Source organism: Macrobrachium rosenbergii, chromosome 21 (genome assembly GCF_040412425.1).
Source record: "Macrobrachium rosenbergii isolate ZJJX-2024 chromosome 21, ASM4041242v1, whole genome shotgun sequence".
Classification (NCBI taxonomy): domain Eukaryota; kingdom Metazoa; phylum Arthropoda; class Malacostraca; order Decapoda; family Palaemonidae; genus Macrobrachium; species Macrobrachium rosenbergii.
Genome location: NC_089761.1, coordinates 17,245,787 through 17,264,943, shown reverse-complemented (window position 1 = coordinate 17,264,943; position 19,157 = coordinate 17,245,787). Strand labels below are relative to the sequence as shown.

The window sequence follows — 19,157 nt, the reverse complement described above, 5'->3', positions numbered from 1 at the left end:
AAAGCATATATAGTTACCCATGTCTTAATTTTGCATACCTCTAGACTAATTGATATGTAATCTCAGTATATTTGAACTGAAGGGTGTAATAATAATCTTATCTTATCTGATCTTTTTTGAAACTAAAGTACACATTGTGGATTTCTCTTTCTTTGGCAATACAGTACAGTACACTGGTAGTGTTTTATGTGCTAGTAAACCAACACCAAACAATATAAAGCTGCTGTCAGCAAAATTATTGACCTGTGTGGAAGCTGTTCAAAAGTAAGCTCCTACTATACAGTAGTTATATGAGCAAAAAAATATTCAGTGAATGAGGTGAATTTGAAAAAAGTGTGTTTCAACTGGAATAAAAATTGAGACCATGAAAACCAAATGCCCTTAGTGTGCATATGAAAGACTGTATGAAAGACTGCACTTATTGTATGTTTTTTCTTTTAGTAAGAGTGCTATTTTGATATTAAGTTGTAAGTTTGGTAACTTGGGTAAAATAGAGGCATTATTACAAAAACAAAGGCATAGATCTTGATGAAAGTCATCATGGTGTGTATAATCAGCATGTTATCTCTTATGAATGTTAACATTCTCATTGTCCTCATTCTTGTTACTATCTAAAGTACTGAATGCTTATTTAAATGCAGTTTTTTTTACGGTAAAAGCCATAGCTAGAGTTACAGTATATGGTTCCTGAAAGGATGGATTTGTCATTATTTAATTAGGGGAGTGCATTTAGGCTTTGTTTTTCATTTATGCATTTTGAATTTGGACTGTATTTGATCAGTTCATTGTATAGGAAACAACTGTGAACATTAGTATATCTTTATCATATACCTTTCTCCAAAAAGGTTGACAAGTTATGTGTTTTTGTCCAGTACTTTTCAGTTTAAAGGTAATATACTCATTTTCCTCTTTTGCAGGCGCATGATCCAGATGAACGAGAAAAGTGGATTCGTGCTCTAGAGGATACTATAGTGAGACACACTCCTTCAATCAGAGTAAGTTCATTTGTTATATTTCAGAGAATCTTTCATGTAATAAGTGAAAATTCACAATTATGTACAGTATATGAGTAAGAAATGTATTTTGAAACAATGTAAATAAAAAATTATTCAACATGGGAACTAGCAACCATTTGCACAATGGTCTTCTTCTTCCAACAGTTGGTTGAAGCGAACCATCGTGCAAATGACTGCATGCTCCCAATTGTAATCTTTTATTACTTGTGTTGTTTTAAAAGTGTTTTTGCATGCATCCATTTTTGTGGATTTTCACTTATTTCCAGTCACAGTGTAGTTATGCACCATAGATAATCTTTCATGCAGTTGCATTGGGATTGATTGATAAATTTGCATAATCTGGTGCAGCAAATTGGCTGTTTGTCATGTTTTGGTGGCAGTATTGGTCAGTTATATGTATTGTATATATTTTAGGGCATTAGACCATGTAAATACAGTAATGCTGATTCCTTGGTTCATCACTGGGTGTAAAGGTTCCTCATACATTTTGTATTAAGAAAGAGCTCTTGCAGTCAGTCTTGCTTGTATGATGATTGGGTATACGGTTTTTTGCCTATACAGTATTCTGGCCCAGAGATTAATGATACTAACAGAAATTTGCCAAATGTAATAATAGGCAAAGGTCACACTTTATTTTTAAAAAATGTGCTTTGGAGGCAGGATTGGCGGCAATATTTTTCAGAAATGAGAGGTGCTGAATAATTAATATAACATTTTGTATGAACTTTCAGTGAATAAATTAGTTCTTAATCTCAAGGGAATTTTTGACAATTGTAATCTGATTTCTAAAATAAATATTTTAATGTTAGGTATTTGATTATCTAGTTTTTGTTGTCTTATGAATGTTCTAACATGTCCCATAAGTGGGTACTTGCTAACCGCTCTGCCAGGATTGCACATCTTTTAATTTTTTTGGATTTTTTTTTCTCTTGGATGTGCAGCACAACTGTTGGATGGATGCAAATAAAAAGAATAGGTAAAAAGTGTTGAGATTAATTCTTTGTGTAGTATATGTGTTGTGAGAAAGATTGAAAGATGAGAAATGTGGAAAGTCTGAATCAGAGTTTTTTTTTTTTTCAGTATTTTGGTCATGGGAAAGAATTTAGAATGATAGTCTGGTGAAAAGTTCATATCTCTGATGATTTTGGAGTGGATAGAAAAAGAAGACCTAGAAAGTTTTGGATAGATGAAGTTGAAGGGGCTTAATACCCAGGAAGTGAGAAAATATGCACGAGGTAGGGATGTATGGCATATTGAATATAGGGGTTTTGACATGCTACTGATAAACCTTCTGTATAGGTGTGTGAGATTGTAAATGTGGAAGTTTTCTCCATAGGGATAATCCACAATTTAGAGTTACACTGTGAATGTGGCCACGACCATTTGTTTTCAATAGAGCTGGCCTGTGTTTGGTGAAATGTCATGTAGAGAAAAAATGATGGTAGGATAATGTCTCAACACAAGGATTTTGGAGATACAGTAAACTTCCTGGTATCCAGTATGCAAACTCCTAGAACTCTCAAGCAGCTGGCACATTTTCCTCCAACTGCCACTTAATCAAGAAGTATCTAGAGAGAGAGTGAGCGAGAAAGCATGTTTACTTTTAAAAAATGCCAAGTACAATTTGCTTTTTGCCTTTCCATGGACAGCCTTTTTTTTTTAAGCAGACTGACAGATCTATGGTAGGCTCTAATTGCCAGTTATCCAATTCTACTACCCTTCCTCTGTGTTTGTGTGTGTGTTGCTCACGTGTGTGTGTTTATGTATAGATAAGCTGTAGGCAGTCCCCACTTACCAGTGCCATTGGTTAACAGCGTTTCAGTGTTTGGCTAGTGATGTCATTAACCAGATTTTCGGCGCCAGTAAGCTGTTTATCAGCATCTGTATAGTGGTTTATCGGTGTCGGTATTGGCACCGATAACTGGTTAGCGGTACCATTAAGCGGTTTATCGGTGCTATTACTGTTGATTTTCGGTTAGTGGTGCTCGGCCAGGAATGGAACCCCCGCCGTTAACCAGGGACTGCTTGTACTTTGCTAGTCAGGAGTCCTCCCCCTCTTACTGCCTCTCCTTCAGTGGATAGCTACGACAGTGACAATGAATTTATGAGTCAATCAGTCATTTCCTGTGGCACCCACGGGGGTGCATAGGGCCTTGATGAACTTGTGCCACCACATTCTATACTGGGCTAACTCCTCAAGATCTCCCCAACTCTCATCTCCGGCTTCCCGCCTCATTGTCCTCAACCACGTCTCCTTTGGCCTACCTCTACCTCTTCTACCAAGGGCAACCCACCCCCCAGTGTATCTTGTACTATTCCGTCTTCTATATTCATAGCCTAGCCACTTCTAGCATGAGAATCTAACAAACTCATCAGCTGGCTGCACCCCCGTTACTTCTCTAATTCTGTTATTTGATATTATATCCCTCCAGTTAATTCCTAATATTCTTCTGAGCATTTTATTTTCAAATGCTAAGAATTTATTATCTTAAGTCACTGTACTGTACCATGACTCATGCTCCTAAATCAAAATACAGGCAGTCCCTGGTTATGGGCGGGCTCGGTTATTGGTGATCTGGTTTTACAGTGCTTGTCTAGTGACGAAAATCGGCAATTTTCAGCACCAAAAATCACTGATTTCCACTTATTGGCGCCGATAATTGGGTATTGGTGCTGATACATCTCATTGAATAGTATCTTCAAGACAAATACTAATCTATCCTCCTCCACTTCAAACATTTCTGGGAAAAAACCATCCTCTCTTGGTGCCTTATAATTCTTTAACTATTTTATTGCCTTAACTACTACTACAAGCCTATCTCACCTTCATCAATATTTAAATCTTCTTAAGCAGGTGGTATATCCTCTTCTGGGGGGACTGGTCTATTAAGAACTGTCTCAAAGTGCTCTTTCCATCTATTACTGGTTTCAACATTTTTGGTTAAAAAATTACCTTCCATATCCTTGACTTGCATATCCTTACACTTGCCAGCACTGCCACTCAACTCTCCAGTTGCTTTATATGCTATCCTTTGGCTCGGACCATCATTTTTATTCATTAAATTTTTAAGTTTCTGTAATCTTTTCATTAACAGATCTTTTATCTCTCTTAGTTAGGCTTTTAACTTCTGAATCCAAACTCAGTTACTTGGTTCTTGCTAATTAAAAATCTTCATCATTAACAAAATGCATCTCACTCCTCAATTTTGCCTCACCTCTCATTTTGATCATATCCCATTTTTCTTCAGACATCCACATCTTTTTCTTCAATCTGAGTCTCCTGATTGTACATCCAGCAGCCTCATGCAAAGCTTTATTCATATCCCCCACATCTCGTCTACACTTCTCCCTCCCTCCTTCAATGTTTCCAACACCAAAAACCTGTTTCTGCGTTAGTCTAAATTTCTTTTATGAGTGTTTTTATTAAAGAAAAACAAAAAACAAAATTGTAGGCTAAGTATAAGAAATTGATGAAGAGTTTGTGTACATTATTAGAATATAATTTTCAGTAAGTACTGTATAAATGAAATTATGCAAGTGATTGTTTTTGTTGTGTAAAATGCATATGTAAACCTAGTATATACATGTCCATTGTATTAAGGTAAACTCCACATTGTCTATGCTCCCCACAACCTCATTCTAGGCATGCATATATATCTGTCATCTGCTGTATGGATTTAAGTGACCAGAAGGTGAAGATCAGTTTAAGATGATATGATTATGAATTATTTAATAATAAACTATTAGGTTTGTTTATTGGTATATCTGGCAAAATGACAGTTCAGACACATTCATTTTAGAACAATTTCCATCATGATATTCATTTAACTATAACCCCTTTGTCTCAAGGATGCCAGTTATGAGGGATTTTACTCTGTTGATTTTTTTGTAATAAGATATAAATCTTTTGTCTTGAATACTTTTTGTATGCGTCTCTGTCAGTAGATTCTACTAATATGATATACTATATCCAGTTGCCTTTTAGCCTTTAAAACCTATGTACTTGTTTGCAGAATTTACTATTTAGAACTTTAGGGCTGTGTTTAGTATAGTCATGTAAGTTTGTTTGATGGGCAGGCATTGTGTTATGTTTTTATATGTTAAAGTCCTATACTCAAGTAAGCTTAATAGGAAGAAACTTAATAGCAAGATGTCTTTGCTTTTTTTTTTTTATAGAGATGGGATCCTAGCAAACCTATGCCAACCATGGCTGATTTCGACAAGAAGTTGACGGAAAGTGATGCTTACCTTCAGCTCCTTATTGATCAAACGTCAGTCTTGGAGAAACACATAGCCTCCACGGAGGATGAAGCTGATCGCCAGCGGTGCCAGGAAGTTATTAATCACATTAATACTGTCCTTGAATCTATCAAACACTCAATTGTATTACTTCAGGTAAGTCCAGATTGTTATTAATTATAGTATTCTATTTATGATGATGAATTAATAATATTGCATTATAACAGCACTAATACCATAATGCGTTGTGTAAAGATGAGAGAGAGAGAGAGAGAGAGAGAGAGAGAGAGAGAGAGAGAGAGAGAGAGAGAGAGAGAGAGAGAGAGAGAGAGAGAGAGAAATTAGTATGCACAGGTACTATACTAAGTTGTACACTAGAGACACAGAACATAACCACTATAATAATTTTAAAGAATTAACTACAGTACTGTACCTCATGGATGTGCAACTGAGGTTTATTGCCAAAGTAGGCTGAGGTAATATAAGATGGAGAGAGAGAGAGAGAGAGAGAGAGAGAGAGAGAGAGAGAGAGAGAGAGAGAGAGAGAGAGAGAGAGAGAGAGAGAGAGAGAGAGAGAGAGAGCTTGGTCATATATCACAAATTAAAATTGTAGGGGTTCCTAATCAGGTGACAGTGTAATTCTGAGTATAGTAATTGTTAAGAATGTTTCATGAGAATGCACATTTTGGTGTCAGTTTTTGTTGTGTCCTCTTTTTTTTACGTATACACTACTTTACTGTATTATTGTTTTGTTTTGATGGCAAAGACTTGTTTTATCCTCACATTCTGTCTATCATACATCTATACTGTATATCAATGCCCCTCTTGATTTATACTCACAGATTGAGTTTAAATTATTAGCAAGGTATTGCTAGTGTTGTAGTGCAGTTTTAACTTAATGTCACTAGGCCTTTGTGAGTCCTATTTATTCCAGAGCTAAAGATTTGATAGCATTATTTCACTTTGTTGAGTGTATGTGAAGTTAACATTAAATATGCAACAGCCATTGTGATGTCATTTTAGAGCAGAATTCTAGTACTTTATTGTTGTATTATCAAAGAATAAGATAGCAAACTAAAAAAGAGACTGTTGAATTTTGGATGATGTATCTTTGCATCTTCAGTGACCAAGAGAGTTGAAGTTACATTGTTCATTGTATTTAGATACTTTGGTCAAAAAATATTTGGCTGGTAGCCACCATCTCTGAGTACATGTTTTAGATGTTTGTGGTCAAAAAATATTTGGCTGATAGCCACCATCTCTGAGTACATGTTTTAGATGTTTGTCATCATAAACACTGTTCAAAGAAATGGAAGACATCAGCACAGACTGCAACTTAGAGCAAAGGAGCATATGGATTTCTAGTTTTTTCTCTTTTTAAGTGAAAGTAAATGCTACTTCACACGTGAATAAATAGTAAAATGTATGTATTATACTGTTCACTTAAGATATGTCCGTATAAAAGAACATTGCTCAAGGTTTGAGGTTAATGCTCACTGGTTTTGCTCACTTGACAAAAAACCGAAAGGTTAAATAGCTGATACTGAATCATTTGAAAAGCCTCTTTTGCGAGTAATAAATCTGTTGATGCTGTTATTAAATGGTATGTTATGCTTCAGGAAGTTAATAATTTTTATGCAGAAAGTGTGATTTTGAAGCAGATACCATCCAGGCCATGTATTTAATTGGAAGGGTGCTTTTGGTTCAAAGGCCACCAAAGAGCTTAACAATAATTACTTTGAGCACTTTTTTTATATAGACCCATTACAGTACTGGGTTTTGCCTCCACCAGGGAAGTGAGTGAATGCCATGCTCTTTCACCAACTCCAGATACTGGTATAATACTGGTTTGGTCTTCTCTCCCAATTTCTTTGTTAAGACTCTGTCAGCAGGGTCATGGGATAATTTTACTGACTCATTCACTATCCCTACAATGGCAGTGGCAGTGCTGACAATCAACATCTTTGATCAGTTAGAGCTGTTTGGCACCATCTCAAGAAGCTTTAAGATCTAAAATTACATGATTCTAAGCTCTTTATATTTATAAATCAGTAAAGGAAAAGTGTCTCATAAATTTTTTGCCATACATCAGCGGTTATTTTTCAGGCCAATCCTAGGGTATGTAAAGAAGAAGCTTTTCAGTTAAGAGGGACAGTTCACAATATAGGTGCCTTACTGATGATGCCTTTAGCCCTTAAAAGGAATTTGGATATCTCAGCCACCTTAAGAGCAATTTAAATTCTACCTGAGAGGTGTTATACATAAGGAGTAGGTGTTTACTTGTTATGCTCATTAACCCTAGTAGAGTGAGTTGCCTCTGCATCCCCCCCTGCTTTATTTTACTCACTTAAATAATCAATAATTCATATTGGAGATGTGGACTCCTTGGGTTACAAGTGACCATGTCCATCTGAATGGTTAGTTTCTTTTTCGTGCATTTACTTGAAGTATTCCCAGTACAAACCATTGCTTCACTTGGAAGTTTTCAAAAGCTTTGTTCCTTACGTTTTCCATCCTGTAGGGATCCTAAATACATTGGGTCTTGCTGTAGGTGGAAATAATTTCGTGCCTTTACACTTAAATTGTAATTCTGGCTAATCATGTTTGATTGGTTTGCTGTGAAACCATTGAAATTTTTGTAAAATAAGAGTTTTTCTTGCAAACCCATAATGAAGTGCCATCCTCCAGTCCCCTTCTTTTGGATGGCTGTCTCTATGTACCATTGGGTCAAAGGTGCCTGTGTGCATACTGTCACTCAGTGGTTGATTTTATAGCTACTGTTCTTCCACATTCAAAATGTCAAAAGTTATGTGTTTAGGAAAATTGACACTGGAGTTAAGGATAATTACATTGATGAGTTTGTATGAAAAATTTTATTTCATAAAGCCTAAATTTCTTCTTTATAATATTCATAAGAGAAATGGTACAAATAAGACAGTCGTATTTACTTGATTGATTGAGAGTGCAGTCATACAATGCATTTGACAGTACTACAGTAATTTGTTTTTCAAAGGCTGTATGTTTTACATTTTCATATTTAGCATATAAAGCCATACAGTATATTAGTGCAGTGTACAGTGTAGATCCTAAATGGTCTGGATGAACTAATTAGATAACATGGTATGTGTTGTTAATGAAAAGTTTAAACTTGAGCAGAATCAGATAATGTGATTATACAGTTTTATAATGCCTAGGCTTATTGTCTTAGCAGTGAAGTTTTCCATCTTTAAACTGTGGATTTATAACTTATGTGGTCTTTATTTTTAGGTTTTGTATGATACATAATGTAATTTTTCCTAAGTAGCATCATGCCCAGCCACCTTATTAAGTTGAAATTTTTCTCTGCAGATTGCAAAAAACACAGCGTTTCCTGTTAATGGTGTATATCATCCCTGCAATGCCATCCCAGAGAGTTCCCCTTCATCCTCTACTGTTGGAGGAAGTAGTGGAGAGGTGAGAGAATCTGTGAAGGAGTTGGAGGTAGTAGGGGAGGAGGAGGAGCAGGGGGATTAATGGCCTCTTCCACAGGGGAGGCAGGAGGCCAGCTTTCTGTAGCTCCTACAGTTCATACAGGAATTGAAGTAGGGAGGGAGTGTGCTGAGGCAGCTAATACACTTGTAGGCATACGGAGAAGAAGCCCAGGTGAGATGTTCATCCAGTGGTAGCCTAATTTGAGCAGAGGTTGAATTGGGACACTTCAGCATTGCATGAATCTGAAAGCTTTTCTATTGGAACGTTCACCTTATAACATCATTGTGCATTGCTTATTGTACTATGGTAACTGTTATATATATATATTGTGTATAATTTGATTTCTCTGTTACAGAGATAACACTTGCTAATCCCCTAATCATATCATTTGTGGATTGCTGTTCTTATATAATTACTTCCTGCATGATTTTTAGATCTACCTGCATGGAGAATGACAAATTATGGACTTTCGCCTTGGCTGTTAGATACGGATTGGATGGTTACTCATGGTAATCGTGTTATTAACACTGTCATCATAACCTTATAGGACTTTAGTGTTGGTAGTAGTTGAAATAGTATTCATCTTAGTAATTTAGGCTTTTGTCTTTAGTTATTTGGTTGTCTTGTAAATGTGCATTGCATTGCTTGTAGTAAATATGAACTTGACAATGGTACCTGCTGAAAGGATTTTTAAGCATAAATTGATGAAGCTTTTATTCCTTTAGGTCCCAGCTCATATACAATATGCATGCCTATGGCTACCTTGTTATACATTCTTGTATTAACTAACTGCTATTCAAGGAATATGTGTAAATTGGTATTGTTCTTCATTTTAGCAAGATGAAAATTGGAATATTCTGTAAATATCAGCAAGATATTAATGCTCTAGAGAGAAAATTGTACATAAAAAAAACCCCTATTGGTGAGTTGTCTTTAGAATGTGAAAGTCTGTAGTCTTGGGTAGAAACTGAATCATTGGTGTCTTGACATCATAAAGTGTTAGGAAATGTTGGCCTCTTAAGGTTGAGAGTTATATCAAAAAGCATTTTCTTTTTTCTTGAAGTTGCTGGAGTTGTGTGAGTTTGGTAGTGGATAATGTAGAAGTCTAGAAATAGATAAGCTAGATATATAGTGATGGGTGGGATAGATATTTTTTTACTTTACTTTTGAAATAAAGTTGTGGATTAGGAGGACTGCAGTCAAATACATGACAGCACTTTAAATATAAGAATCCCTCTCTACTTTATTATTTTTTAAATTATTTTTTTAGTAATTATTTTTCTAGCAAAACTGGTTTAAGACGGGGGTTTTGTTTTTACGCTATGTAAACCAAAAATCGTTGTAAACCGAAAAATTGTCAAAAATCGTCAAAAATCCTAAGAAAACCTTACATTTAATGCTTTTATTGAAAATTATGTAAACTGCATATTCATTGAGTTTTTCATCAAAAAAACCTCCAAATTTTTATTATTCTGCCGTTTTGGAGCCATATTTCTTCCATTGGATCAGTGTACAATTCGTCATAACCCCGGAACATGCGTCGTAAACCGGGAAATAATTTCTGATGAACATATTTGAAAAGCGTCGTAACCTCGGAACATCGTAAGCCTGACCCGTCGTAAACCAGGGACTGCCTGTATTTGTTTCTGTATATTTTTCTACTGAGTTTTGAATTCGTCTCTTGTGTTCATTAAGAGAGTATATACAAGTGCTATATAGTAGACAGCATCATGAAACATGGAAATGTCTTATAGTCCGTACTGTATGTTGAATACATAAAGGTATTTTAAATTAGAATCTAGGTAATTCATCCTCTTCATTGTATATACTGTATTGTAGGTATTGTTTTTGGGAAAAATACTAGTTTCAGTTTTAGGCCCCAATACGTTTGGTCTTGAGATTAAAGTTCTTTATTTACTTATTTTTTATGGGCATTATTATGAAGCATAAATAGTCTGTGCATTTATTTATCATTTAAATTATATTATTTGTAACTTTACCTTGATAGTATATGCCTGTAAAGTGGTATTTGCATATGATAGGTGGTGTAACTTTGTTGTCGTGTGTTTAAAAATATTTTAGCCAGCAATGAGATAAAATGACTTATCTTAAATATTCAGATTTTTAGTGGATTTCATATTGTTTGTAGCATGGGGTTTTGTAGTCAGAATCATGTATCCTGCTTTGATATATCAGAATTTAAGGTTATCATTGATTAACCCTTAAACGCCGACTGGATGTATCATCGTCGACTAAAATTGTCTGTTGGGTGCGAGTGGATGTACCGTCGTTGACTACAAAAATTTCAACCTTCTGTCAACTTTGACTCGACCGAAATGGTTGAAAAACGCAATTGTAAGCTAAAACTCTTACATTCTAGTAATATTCAATCACATACCTTCATTTTGCAGCAAATTGGAAGTCTCTAGCACAATATTTCGATTTATGGTGAATTTTTAAAAAAACTTTTTTCCTTACGTCCGCGCGGTAACTCAGCGAAAATTTCAGAAATTCTTTTCGTCATTTTGTCGTAATTTTTGCACTGTTTTATATTAAGCTGTTACATAAAGTTTTATATATGAAAATGTGTGCAATTTCATGTAAAATACAACAAATACAACCCATGGTTGTAGCTTTTATCAGTTTGAAATATTTTTTCACTTATAAATCACGATAACTGCAAAATTTCAACCTTCGGTCCATATGGGCAATCCTCTGTCTCCAAGTGCTTAGCAGACTCTATGTGGAATTTTTTGAAGTAAAAATATTGCTACTATTTTGCCCAAGGAGGCTCTTTGGTTTCGATATGTTGGTGACATATTCTGTGTTTGGCCCATATCCAAGAATTTGAACAGCTTTTTAGACAAATTAAATCGTTTGGTACATCGTATTAAATTCACCGTTGAAGAAGAAAAGGATTGTGCAATACCCTTTCTAGATGTTTTGGTTCAAAGAAGGGATAGAAGTTTCGTGTTTGATGTTTACAGGAAACCTACAACGTCTGTTCTTACATCCACCATATTCAGATCACCACGTTAATGTAAACTCTTCAGTTTTTTGTAGTGTTTTTATAGCATTATGATATGCAACTCCAATTCTTAGACTTAATTTTGCAAAATTTATGACATAGGAATTATGTTAAAATACCTAAAAGTTTTAATCGACAAATCTTTACAGAAAGTTAGAAACATTTTTTATTCCAGTACAATAGGGAGCCTTTAGAGAGAAAATATTTTGACACTTCCATATAACGTAAATCTTGTTTCATTAAAAAATTACTGAAAATTTTCAAGATAAAATGTTGCTTACAAGAATTAGACACTTCAGAATATCATTGTTCGTAACTCCCCAAAACAAATTAATGGCTGTATTTACACGATTTCTGTGCTGGGTGTAGTAAAAATACCTGGTCAAACTGGTAAAGAACCAGATTATCGTCTAAAACAGCATCGTTACGTAGTTCGAATATACAATTGACAAATGCTTTATTTGTAATATTATGAATGATCTTAACTATTGTATAGACTGGAAAAATTCATCTGAGATCATTTTTTGTGTCCACATTGTTAAGAAAATATAATTGAATCTGCCTTTATTAAGCATTTTAACAATCAACTTATGAATATTAGTTCGTCTTTTTTGAATTAGGGAGGAAGTATTTTGTTCATAAAAATTGTAGAAGTACATGTTGCCTTTGAGTAAATAGCCTGTTCTAACTGTAGTTTCCAGTTCTTAAGTATTTTTAAAGTATTTTTGTTTGGTATGTGACAATTTGTTTTTCCAAACTATGGTTGCATTCAGTAATGATGTTTGAGCTTGTTAGTGGCTTTGATCTTGTTTTTGTAGTTTTCTGTTTTATGTCTCTATTTATTTATTTTACTTTGTACCCCGAAGAAGTGTACACAATACACGAAAGCGCTTGGTACCTGGTCTCTAATTTTCACCTCTCATGTGGTTGTCTACGTATACATTTGTCACGTGCAGTTTGGTGACTTATTGCTGATATATATATATATATATATATATATATGAGAGTATATATAAGAGTATATATATATATATATATATATATATATATATATATATAATATTATATATATATATATATATATATATATATATATATATATATATATATATATATATATATATATATATATATATATATATATATATATATATATATATATATATATATATATATATATATATATATATATATATATATATAAGGAATATTGCCACACATTGCAAACACTTAAGCCCTTATTGCAAAAATACCAGGCAGTAGGGGAGAGCGGTATACCCACAGACCTAGGAGTGATAGGAGAGTTTTGACCAGTGAGTGTCTCATATTGTTTTAGGTAGAGGTTTTTAAGGGTCCCAGCAGAGAACATGTGCTGGGGTAGAGAGCTGTTCCCTGCTTTAATCTCAAAATTCAATCTACCACCGGCTGAGTTTTCGACCTTTTTGCTGGCCAAGTCTCTTTTCCTATTTCCAGGTACAGGAAGCATCCATAGTCTGAAGCAAAGCCTCCAACAACAACCGAGACCTCAAAACACGAGGGTCACTGCTATCCAAAGTTCAGTTCAACCCAGACCAGTCCAGGAGTTGCTACTCACAGGTGACTTTTGCCCATACAACTCCACAGCTGGGGTAACTTTGGAACTCACGCTTTCTCACGATGGATGGAAGTACCAATTCTCAGACATCGCCAATAACTTGCATCACAGCGACATAAGGCTGTGTGTGAGAGAAAAAACAGGAAGCAACAAAAGTACAAGTCCCGGAAAGGAATACTGGTTGGCCAGTATCGTTTTCTTTGACTCGTTATTCTCTCTCTTGCACATTTCATCGTCTCAGTAACTCCTTGTCTTTTCCATTTCAACAGTGAATCTACTACCTTCATGTGAAATTCCTTGACAGTGTATAACGTAATTCCCACCCATAGCTAGCAGGTGAGTAGAGTAAAGGAACTCCCTCGAATTCTTGCATTTATTCAGTCACAGAGAGAGTATCATCTCAGTGTTAGTCTTACCTGGAACTGTCTCACTCCAGGAATGTTATCAGTGTCGTTACCAGCCCAACCATGTTTCTGTGTTCCTGATTGCCTGGGGATTTCCGCCCTACCAGTGCTGATAGAATTATTGCTTAATTGGCTTACTGGTCCACTTGCATGTGGCCAGTATAGTAAACGTGACGCATTATCCATTTCACTCAGTCATTGCTGTTGTGTACCTCCAAGTTAATTAATTTAGTGAAAGTGTCCCAGTTTTCCTTGGTAATTTCTTCCTTGCTATGATTGTAAATAATACAATAATTTTAAGAAATTCACTTTCACTTGGTGACCTACCATTTATTACTTGATTTTGGATTTTTATTAGTTTATGGGCTTACGAGGAGGGTTTTGTAAGACCAAGATTAATTCAAAATAAAATATGCAGTCTCCTCAGCATAATCTGTAACAGTGGCAAAACCTGCCGGTGTGTTGCTAATTATTAGGATTAGAATTAACTAAGTAATCACCTCCCCAATCTTAGCAGTTAATTTGCACCTAAAACATTCAAATTACTTCAGACATGCAATTTCGAACCAGCACTGAAAGTTAGTGTGGTTTTAGAACCGTAGTGTTTTAAATTGTTTATTATGTCTTGATAGGTAAGAAATTATCGATCTAGTGCATGGGTACTCTGATTTGCAATTAGGAAATAAATTCAAACCGGTGAAAGTGAAGGTGAATCTCAGCAGAGCCCGTTGTAAATTTAGCGCCGCCAAACTTCCACGGTGGTAGACAGAGTCACAGAGCACATAGCCAGTCAGGAAGTGAGTTATGAAGTTAGGGTTTCTTGCCATTTGCATGTCGGTAACCTGCATGAAATTCACTAGTCGTCAGGTAGTAATATTAACCATTAGCTAGGTGAGCACAGTGTATGAAATTCGGGAGAAAGTGCGTAATTTCTCTTCAAGTAGGTCAATAGAAGTTCATGTATCCACGAGGAAGAGAAATACCATGAGTGGCAACCGCTCCCCTGTCTGCTAGAAGCACCATCTGCTTCTTCGTGCAAGCCGGTTGATTTCGTTCACCAGAAAAGTCTCTCTCACTCTCACAATTCTTAGGTAGTTTAGTCACTGTTTTATTTGTGTATCATTTATCCAACAAAGTAGATCATTACAAATACACGTATTTCTCGAAATAAGAGATTTTCTTGCTCTTTCTATGTGTGTGTGCATACATTTCCGTACGTGTGACGAGTACTAGTAGAATTCGTCCACCACCCACACATACAAGCAAGCCTCACCTTATGATCCTCCCCTAGTACAGTAAAGTATCATTCATGCTTTCAAGCATTATTATTTTCTATGCATACTCGTGGATCCTTCCATCAGAGAAAATCGGTATTTCTTTTTGTATCTCGTAAATTAGCGAGAGCGAGTGTTCTAGTTTGTCTGTTCGAGTGAGTCACTTGCTCAGCCAACATTTTGCTTTTGTTTGTAAACAAATCACGCATGTAGTCGCGGCCTTGAACTGTCATTCGTTATCCGCGCTGAAGAGTTGTCATTTAATTCATAACATGCATTGTTTATTTGCACAAGTTTGGATACTACTGTTAGGGAATCATTTTCCAATTACTTTTCAAATTTTACAAATTACTTTAAATTTATTGACAAGTAGACACTCTTATTTATTATTGCTACTTACAAGCATAATAATTTTGCGTTTGACATAGACGTAAATGTTACCTACCACTTCATAAGGGCTATTGATCACTGCCATCTCGTTCATTGTAATATAAGAGGGAAACTTAAGCATTTTCTTAGCTCTGCTATTATCTTTATTATGCATCCTTAAGTTACATTCTTTGCTTATTCTGTTTGCAAGAGATTTAATTTTCCTAAGTTATTCCTTGTACCCATCATTGTTGGGAACAGGAATCTTTAACCTTGGCATATGAGTTGATTCAGTTATGACCCTTGCCTTCATAATAATTAATTGTTGGCTTAGCAAACATTAATTTTATGTGTCAGATATTAATTTCTGGAATCAAGTTCTTTTATAAAAAGCCACTGTCCCCGCGAGTGTTGATTTCCGCCTGCACCTAGACAAGCAAATGTAGTCATTGCTACTGTCCCCTCAATATGTTGATTTTCTGCTATGCCTTGGATAAGTGAATTTATTTATTGCTAGAATAAAGCACTAGGTAGCATTTTACTGGAATTTCCCAGTCTTATACATACCCAACTTGGAACTTTATGAACCCATTTGTATCCTGTACTTATCAATGTGCTTATTGTGCTAATTTTATATTTTTTGTGTGTTCCACACAGTTCATTCACGTACCATTGTTGCACTGCATGTTTATCTAATTAATCTGTTCTAACTGAAACACACCTCTACTCCCATTACCAATGTGTCCATAGGCAAGTTAAACATTTCTGTGTTTTTATACACAAAAGTATGCAAGTGCCATCGTTTACTACATATTATTTAATTAGCGTATATGCCCTCATCCACTACGTGTTTTTTAAATAACTGCTTCAAGCATTCAGCCTCTGCATGACTGGCTTGACTATTGATCACCTCATGTAGGCTCAACCAAACTGTTCTTCGTGAACCAATCTGCACATTTTTGTGCCTTTGAATTATTCAGTTCTTCAGAAACCAGTCACACCTTGTAGTGTGTCATATCTCTGTTCTTCGGAACCATACTGCACTTTAGTGCCAGTGCCACCCCATCACAAGGGGGCATTCACAAGGCTTGTGTATAAACCACAAGCAAACAGCACATTGAGTGCCAACAAAAAACTTTTGCTTCCACCCGTCACGTGTGCTCTGCTTTGTGTGGAGTGACTTTCCTTCTTGGCAATTGATTGTACGGCCATCCTACGATTCTAGCATTTCTGGGGAATTAATACCCCACTCTAAGCATTAGCAACCATGTCTGTTGAGGAGTACAAAACCTTTATAGCTATAGAGAAGAGTATGACATTAATGGGAGAATAGCTGCTCCATTGGGCTCAGATCAAGTAGCTACTGCTAAGAAAGCCAGAGAGGAAGAAAGAGAGTACGAATTGCAGCTGGAGTGGCTGAAACAAGAAGAGAAGGAGAAGCAGGCAGAGAAGCAGTGACGGCATGAAGAACAAGAAAAGGAAAAGGAGCAATGAGAGAAAGAGAAGGAGCAACGAGAAAAGGAGAAGCAGCAACAGCATGAACTAGCCCTAAGGGAGAAGGGGCTAACCTTAAAGGAAAAAGAAGCCGAGCTAGAAAAAGCCATGCAAGACAGTGTGGCAATGACCCAACACCATGATTCCGCACATCCCATCTCGGTCTAAGCGCCTTCCATTATCTCAAATATCAGCCACCTCATGCCAAAGTGGAATGGAGCAGAGCCAGAAGCATGGCTAGATTAGGTGGAAACACTCTTCTCTGAGTACAATCTGACTGAAACTGAGAAGGCCATGATTCTTGCAAAACACATGACAGGAAAGGGTCAGGACACCTTAAATTCCTTAGAGAATGGCAACAAGGGAAACCATGATGAGGTCAGTTATGCAGTAGCAATTACATTTGAAATTACACCAGAGCACTGGAGGCAAAGATGGCGAGGTCTTCCCAAGGAGATCAGTCAAACATGGATTGATGCTGTGGCGTGCCAAGACATCGAAGATATATTAAATCAGATGCAGCTGGAGAACTTCCTCTATTATGCTCCTGGCCCTTTGGCACTGTACATCAGCGAAAAGCAGCTAAACTATTCACAGATTGCTTCTGACTGGAAGATGCCTACAAGACATAACACCCAGCCTCCACCACTTCAAATAGGTGCATAGTCCCCCCTGACCCGTTGCCTTAGTAGTCCAACCAACAATGGACCTTCTAATACACCTGTATATGCTAATTGTAAAAAGTAGGGCATTTAACAGCCCAGTGCAAAGCTAAAGGGGGGGACCATGGCAAGCCCCCTCTAATCAGAATTCCCAGCCAGCTCACACCGTGACCACTCCTCATAGAGATTATAGTAAGGTCTATTGCCACACCTGTCAGAAATACAGACATTCCTTGAAGTTTAAGGATTGTCCCAGAAATATAAATCCTACGATTGTTGCTCTAGCAGCCACACATTCCTTATCTTTTGGACCCCCGGTAGTGGACCCCATTTATGTGGCACCTCCTAGAGGTAGTTAGCATGCTAAATAGGTCTCAGCTTTTGAAGACAATGGTGCTCATATCTCCCTCATAAGGTGAGACAAGGTACCCTATGATGCCATCATTCAAGAACACAAACCTGCAACTGTTGTAGGCATAGATAATTAGAGGCAGACATTTCCAACAGTCCGATTGCAGGTCATTAGACCCCATAGAAGCAAGATCTATATGGTGGTAGTAGTAAATGAAATTCCTAGAGGCTATGACTTCCTCCTAGGACAGGACCCTCCATACCAGCCCCGTCCTGGGCCTACCATGAGTCCTGCGCCTTGTAAGTCTCTGTCAGAAGTCAATGTTCATCCCGGCCCTGCCATTGAGCCACTGCCAGTGCCTATGCCTGGCTAGACAAGTACTTCAACCAGACTACGTTGAGGCCCCCACAGAGCCAGATACTGGTTCTCTTCAAAGTTTATAACCTGGAGCATCTGGAACCACCGACGTTTCCCATCCAAATCTAGTGCCTGAGCCTGCCTCAATGACAATGCCAGTGCACAGTGCCAATCTCCCTCCAGGAGATTCTAATCCAACCCCCTTCTTGTCTACTGGCCTGGCACTGCTACTTGTGCCCAACCAAGAGCCAGCCTGAAGTTCAGTAGGGTCTTTTCTGGATTCCCCCTACCACAGAGGAAGCTCATCCCCTGGCACAGCCTTGCAACCCATGCCTGAGTTGGTCCTCGTAACCTGCGATCCCCTTGCACCTACATCCACTTCTTTTACTTCATTTCAATCCCCAGCAGACAAGCCTCTAGTGGACAAATCCATACAAGAAGTTCTGTTTAAGCTGGTCACCGATGTGGCCGCCATACAACAAAGGCTAGCAGAACAAGTTGACACCACCGCTGTCCAGGTTGTTGCAGCAGACGAGGCAGTGGCAGACCTAGTGCCTGTTTTGCCAGATGACAGTACATATATTGCCATTCCAGGTCTAAGTCCTGAGGGTAGTGGCATTGCAGGTTTAGACCTGGCACCAGTGTCTTCTCAACCTCCTCTGGAACCACGTACCCAGGTTCCAGCTAGGAGACCTAAGCCTAAAGTGCAGAGGAAAGCAAGGATGAAAAGGAGTAGGTAGCGTAGGAGGTCAGGTAGTCACTAGAGTCATTGCTCTGATATGACACTCATATTATATAGCTGTAACAGTGCCTCATTTATAGAGCAGACCTATCGCCTAATCCAGAAAGGATGTCTAGGGTTGTCTACTACCTTTAATCAGTATTGCTCTATTGAAA

General features: G+C 37.0%; 1 protein-coding gene across 1 annotated transcript in view; it reads left to right on the top strand.

Annotated features, from left to right (window-relative positions):
• LOC136849730 (oxysterol-binding protein-related protein 9) overlaps window positions 1-19,157 on the top strand; it is a 272,256-nt gene that overhangs the window by 15,083 nt on the left and 238,016 nt on the right. The window contains exons 3-5 of the mRNA XM_067123106.1: window positions 918-995; window positions 5,193-5,411; window positions 8,604-8,667. Coding sequence (XP_066979207.1) covers window positions 918-995; window positions 5,193-5,411; window positions 8,604-8,667 — 361 coding nt within the window. The remainder of the gene's footprint in view (window positions 1-917; window positions 996-5,192; window positions 5,412-8,603; window positions 8,668-19,157) is intronic.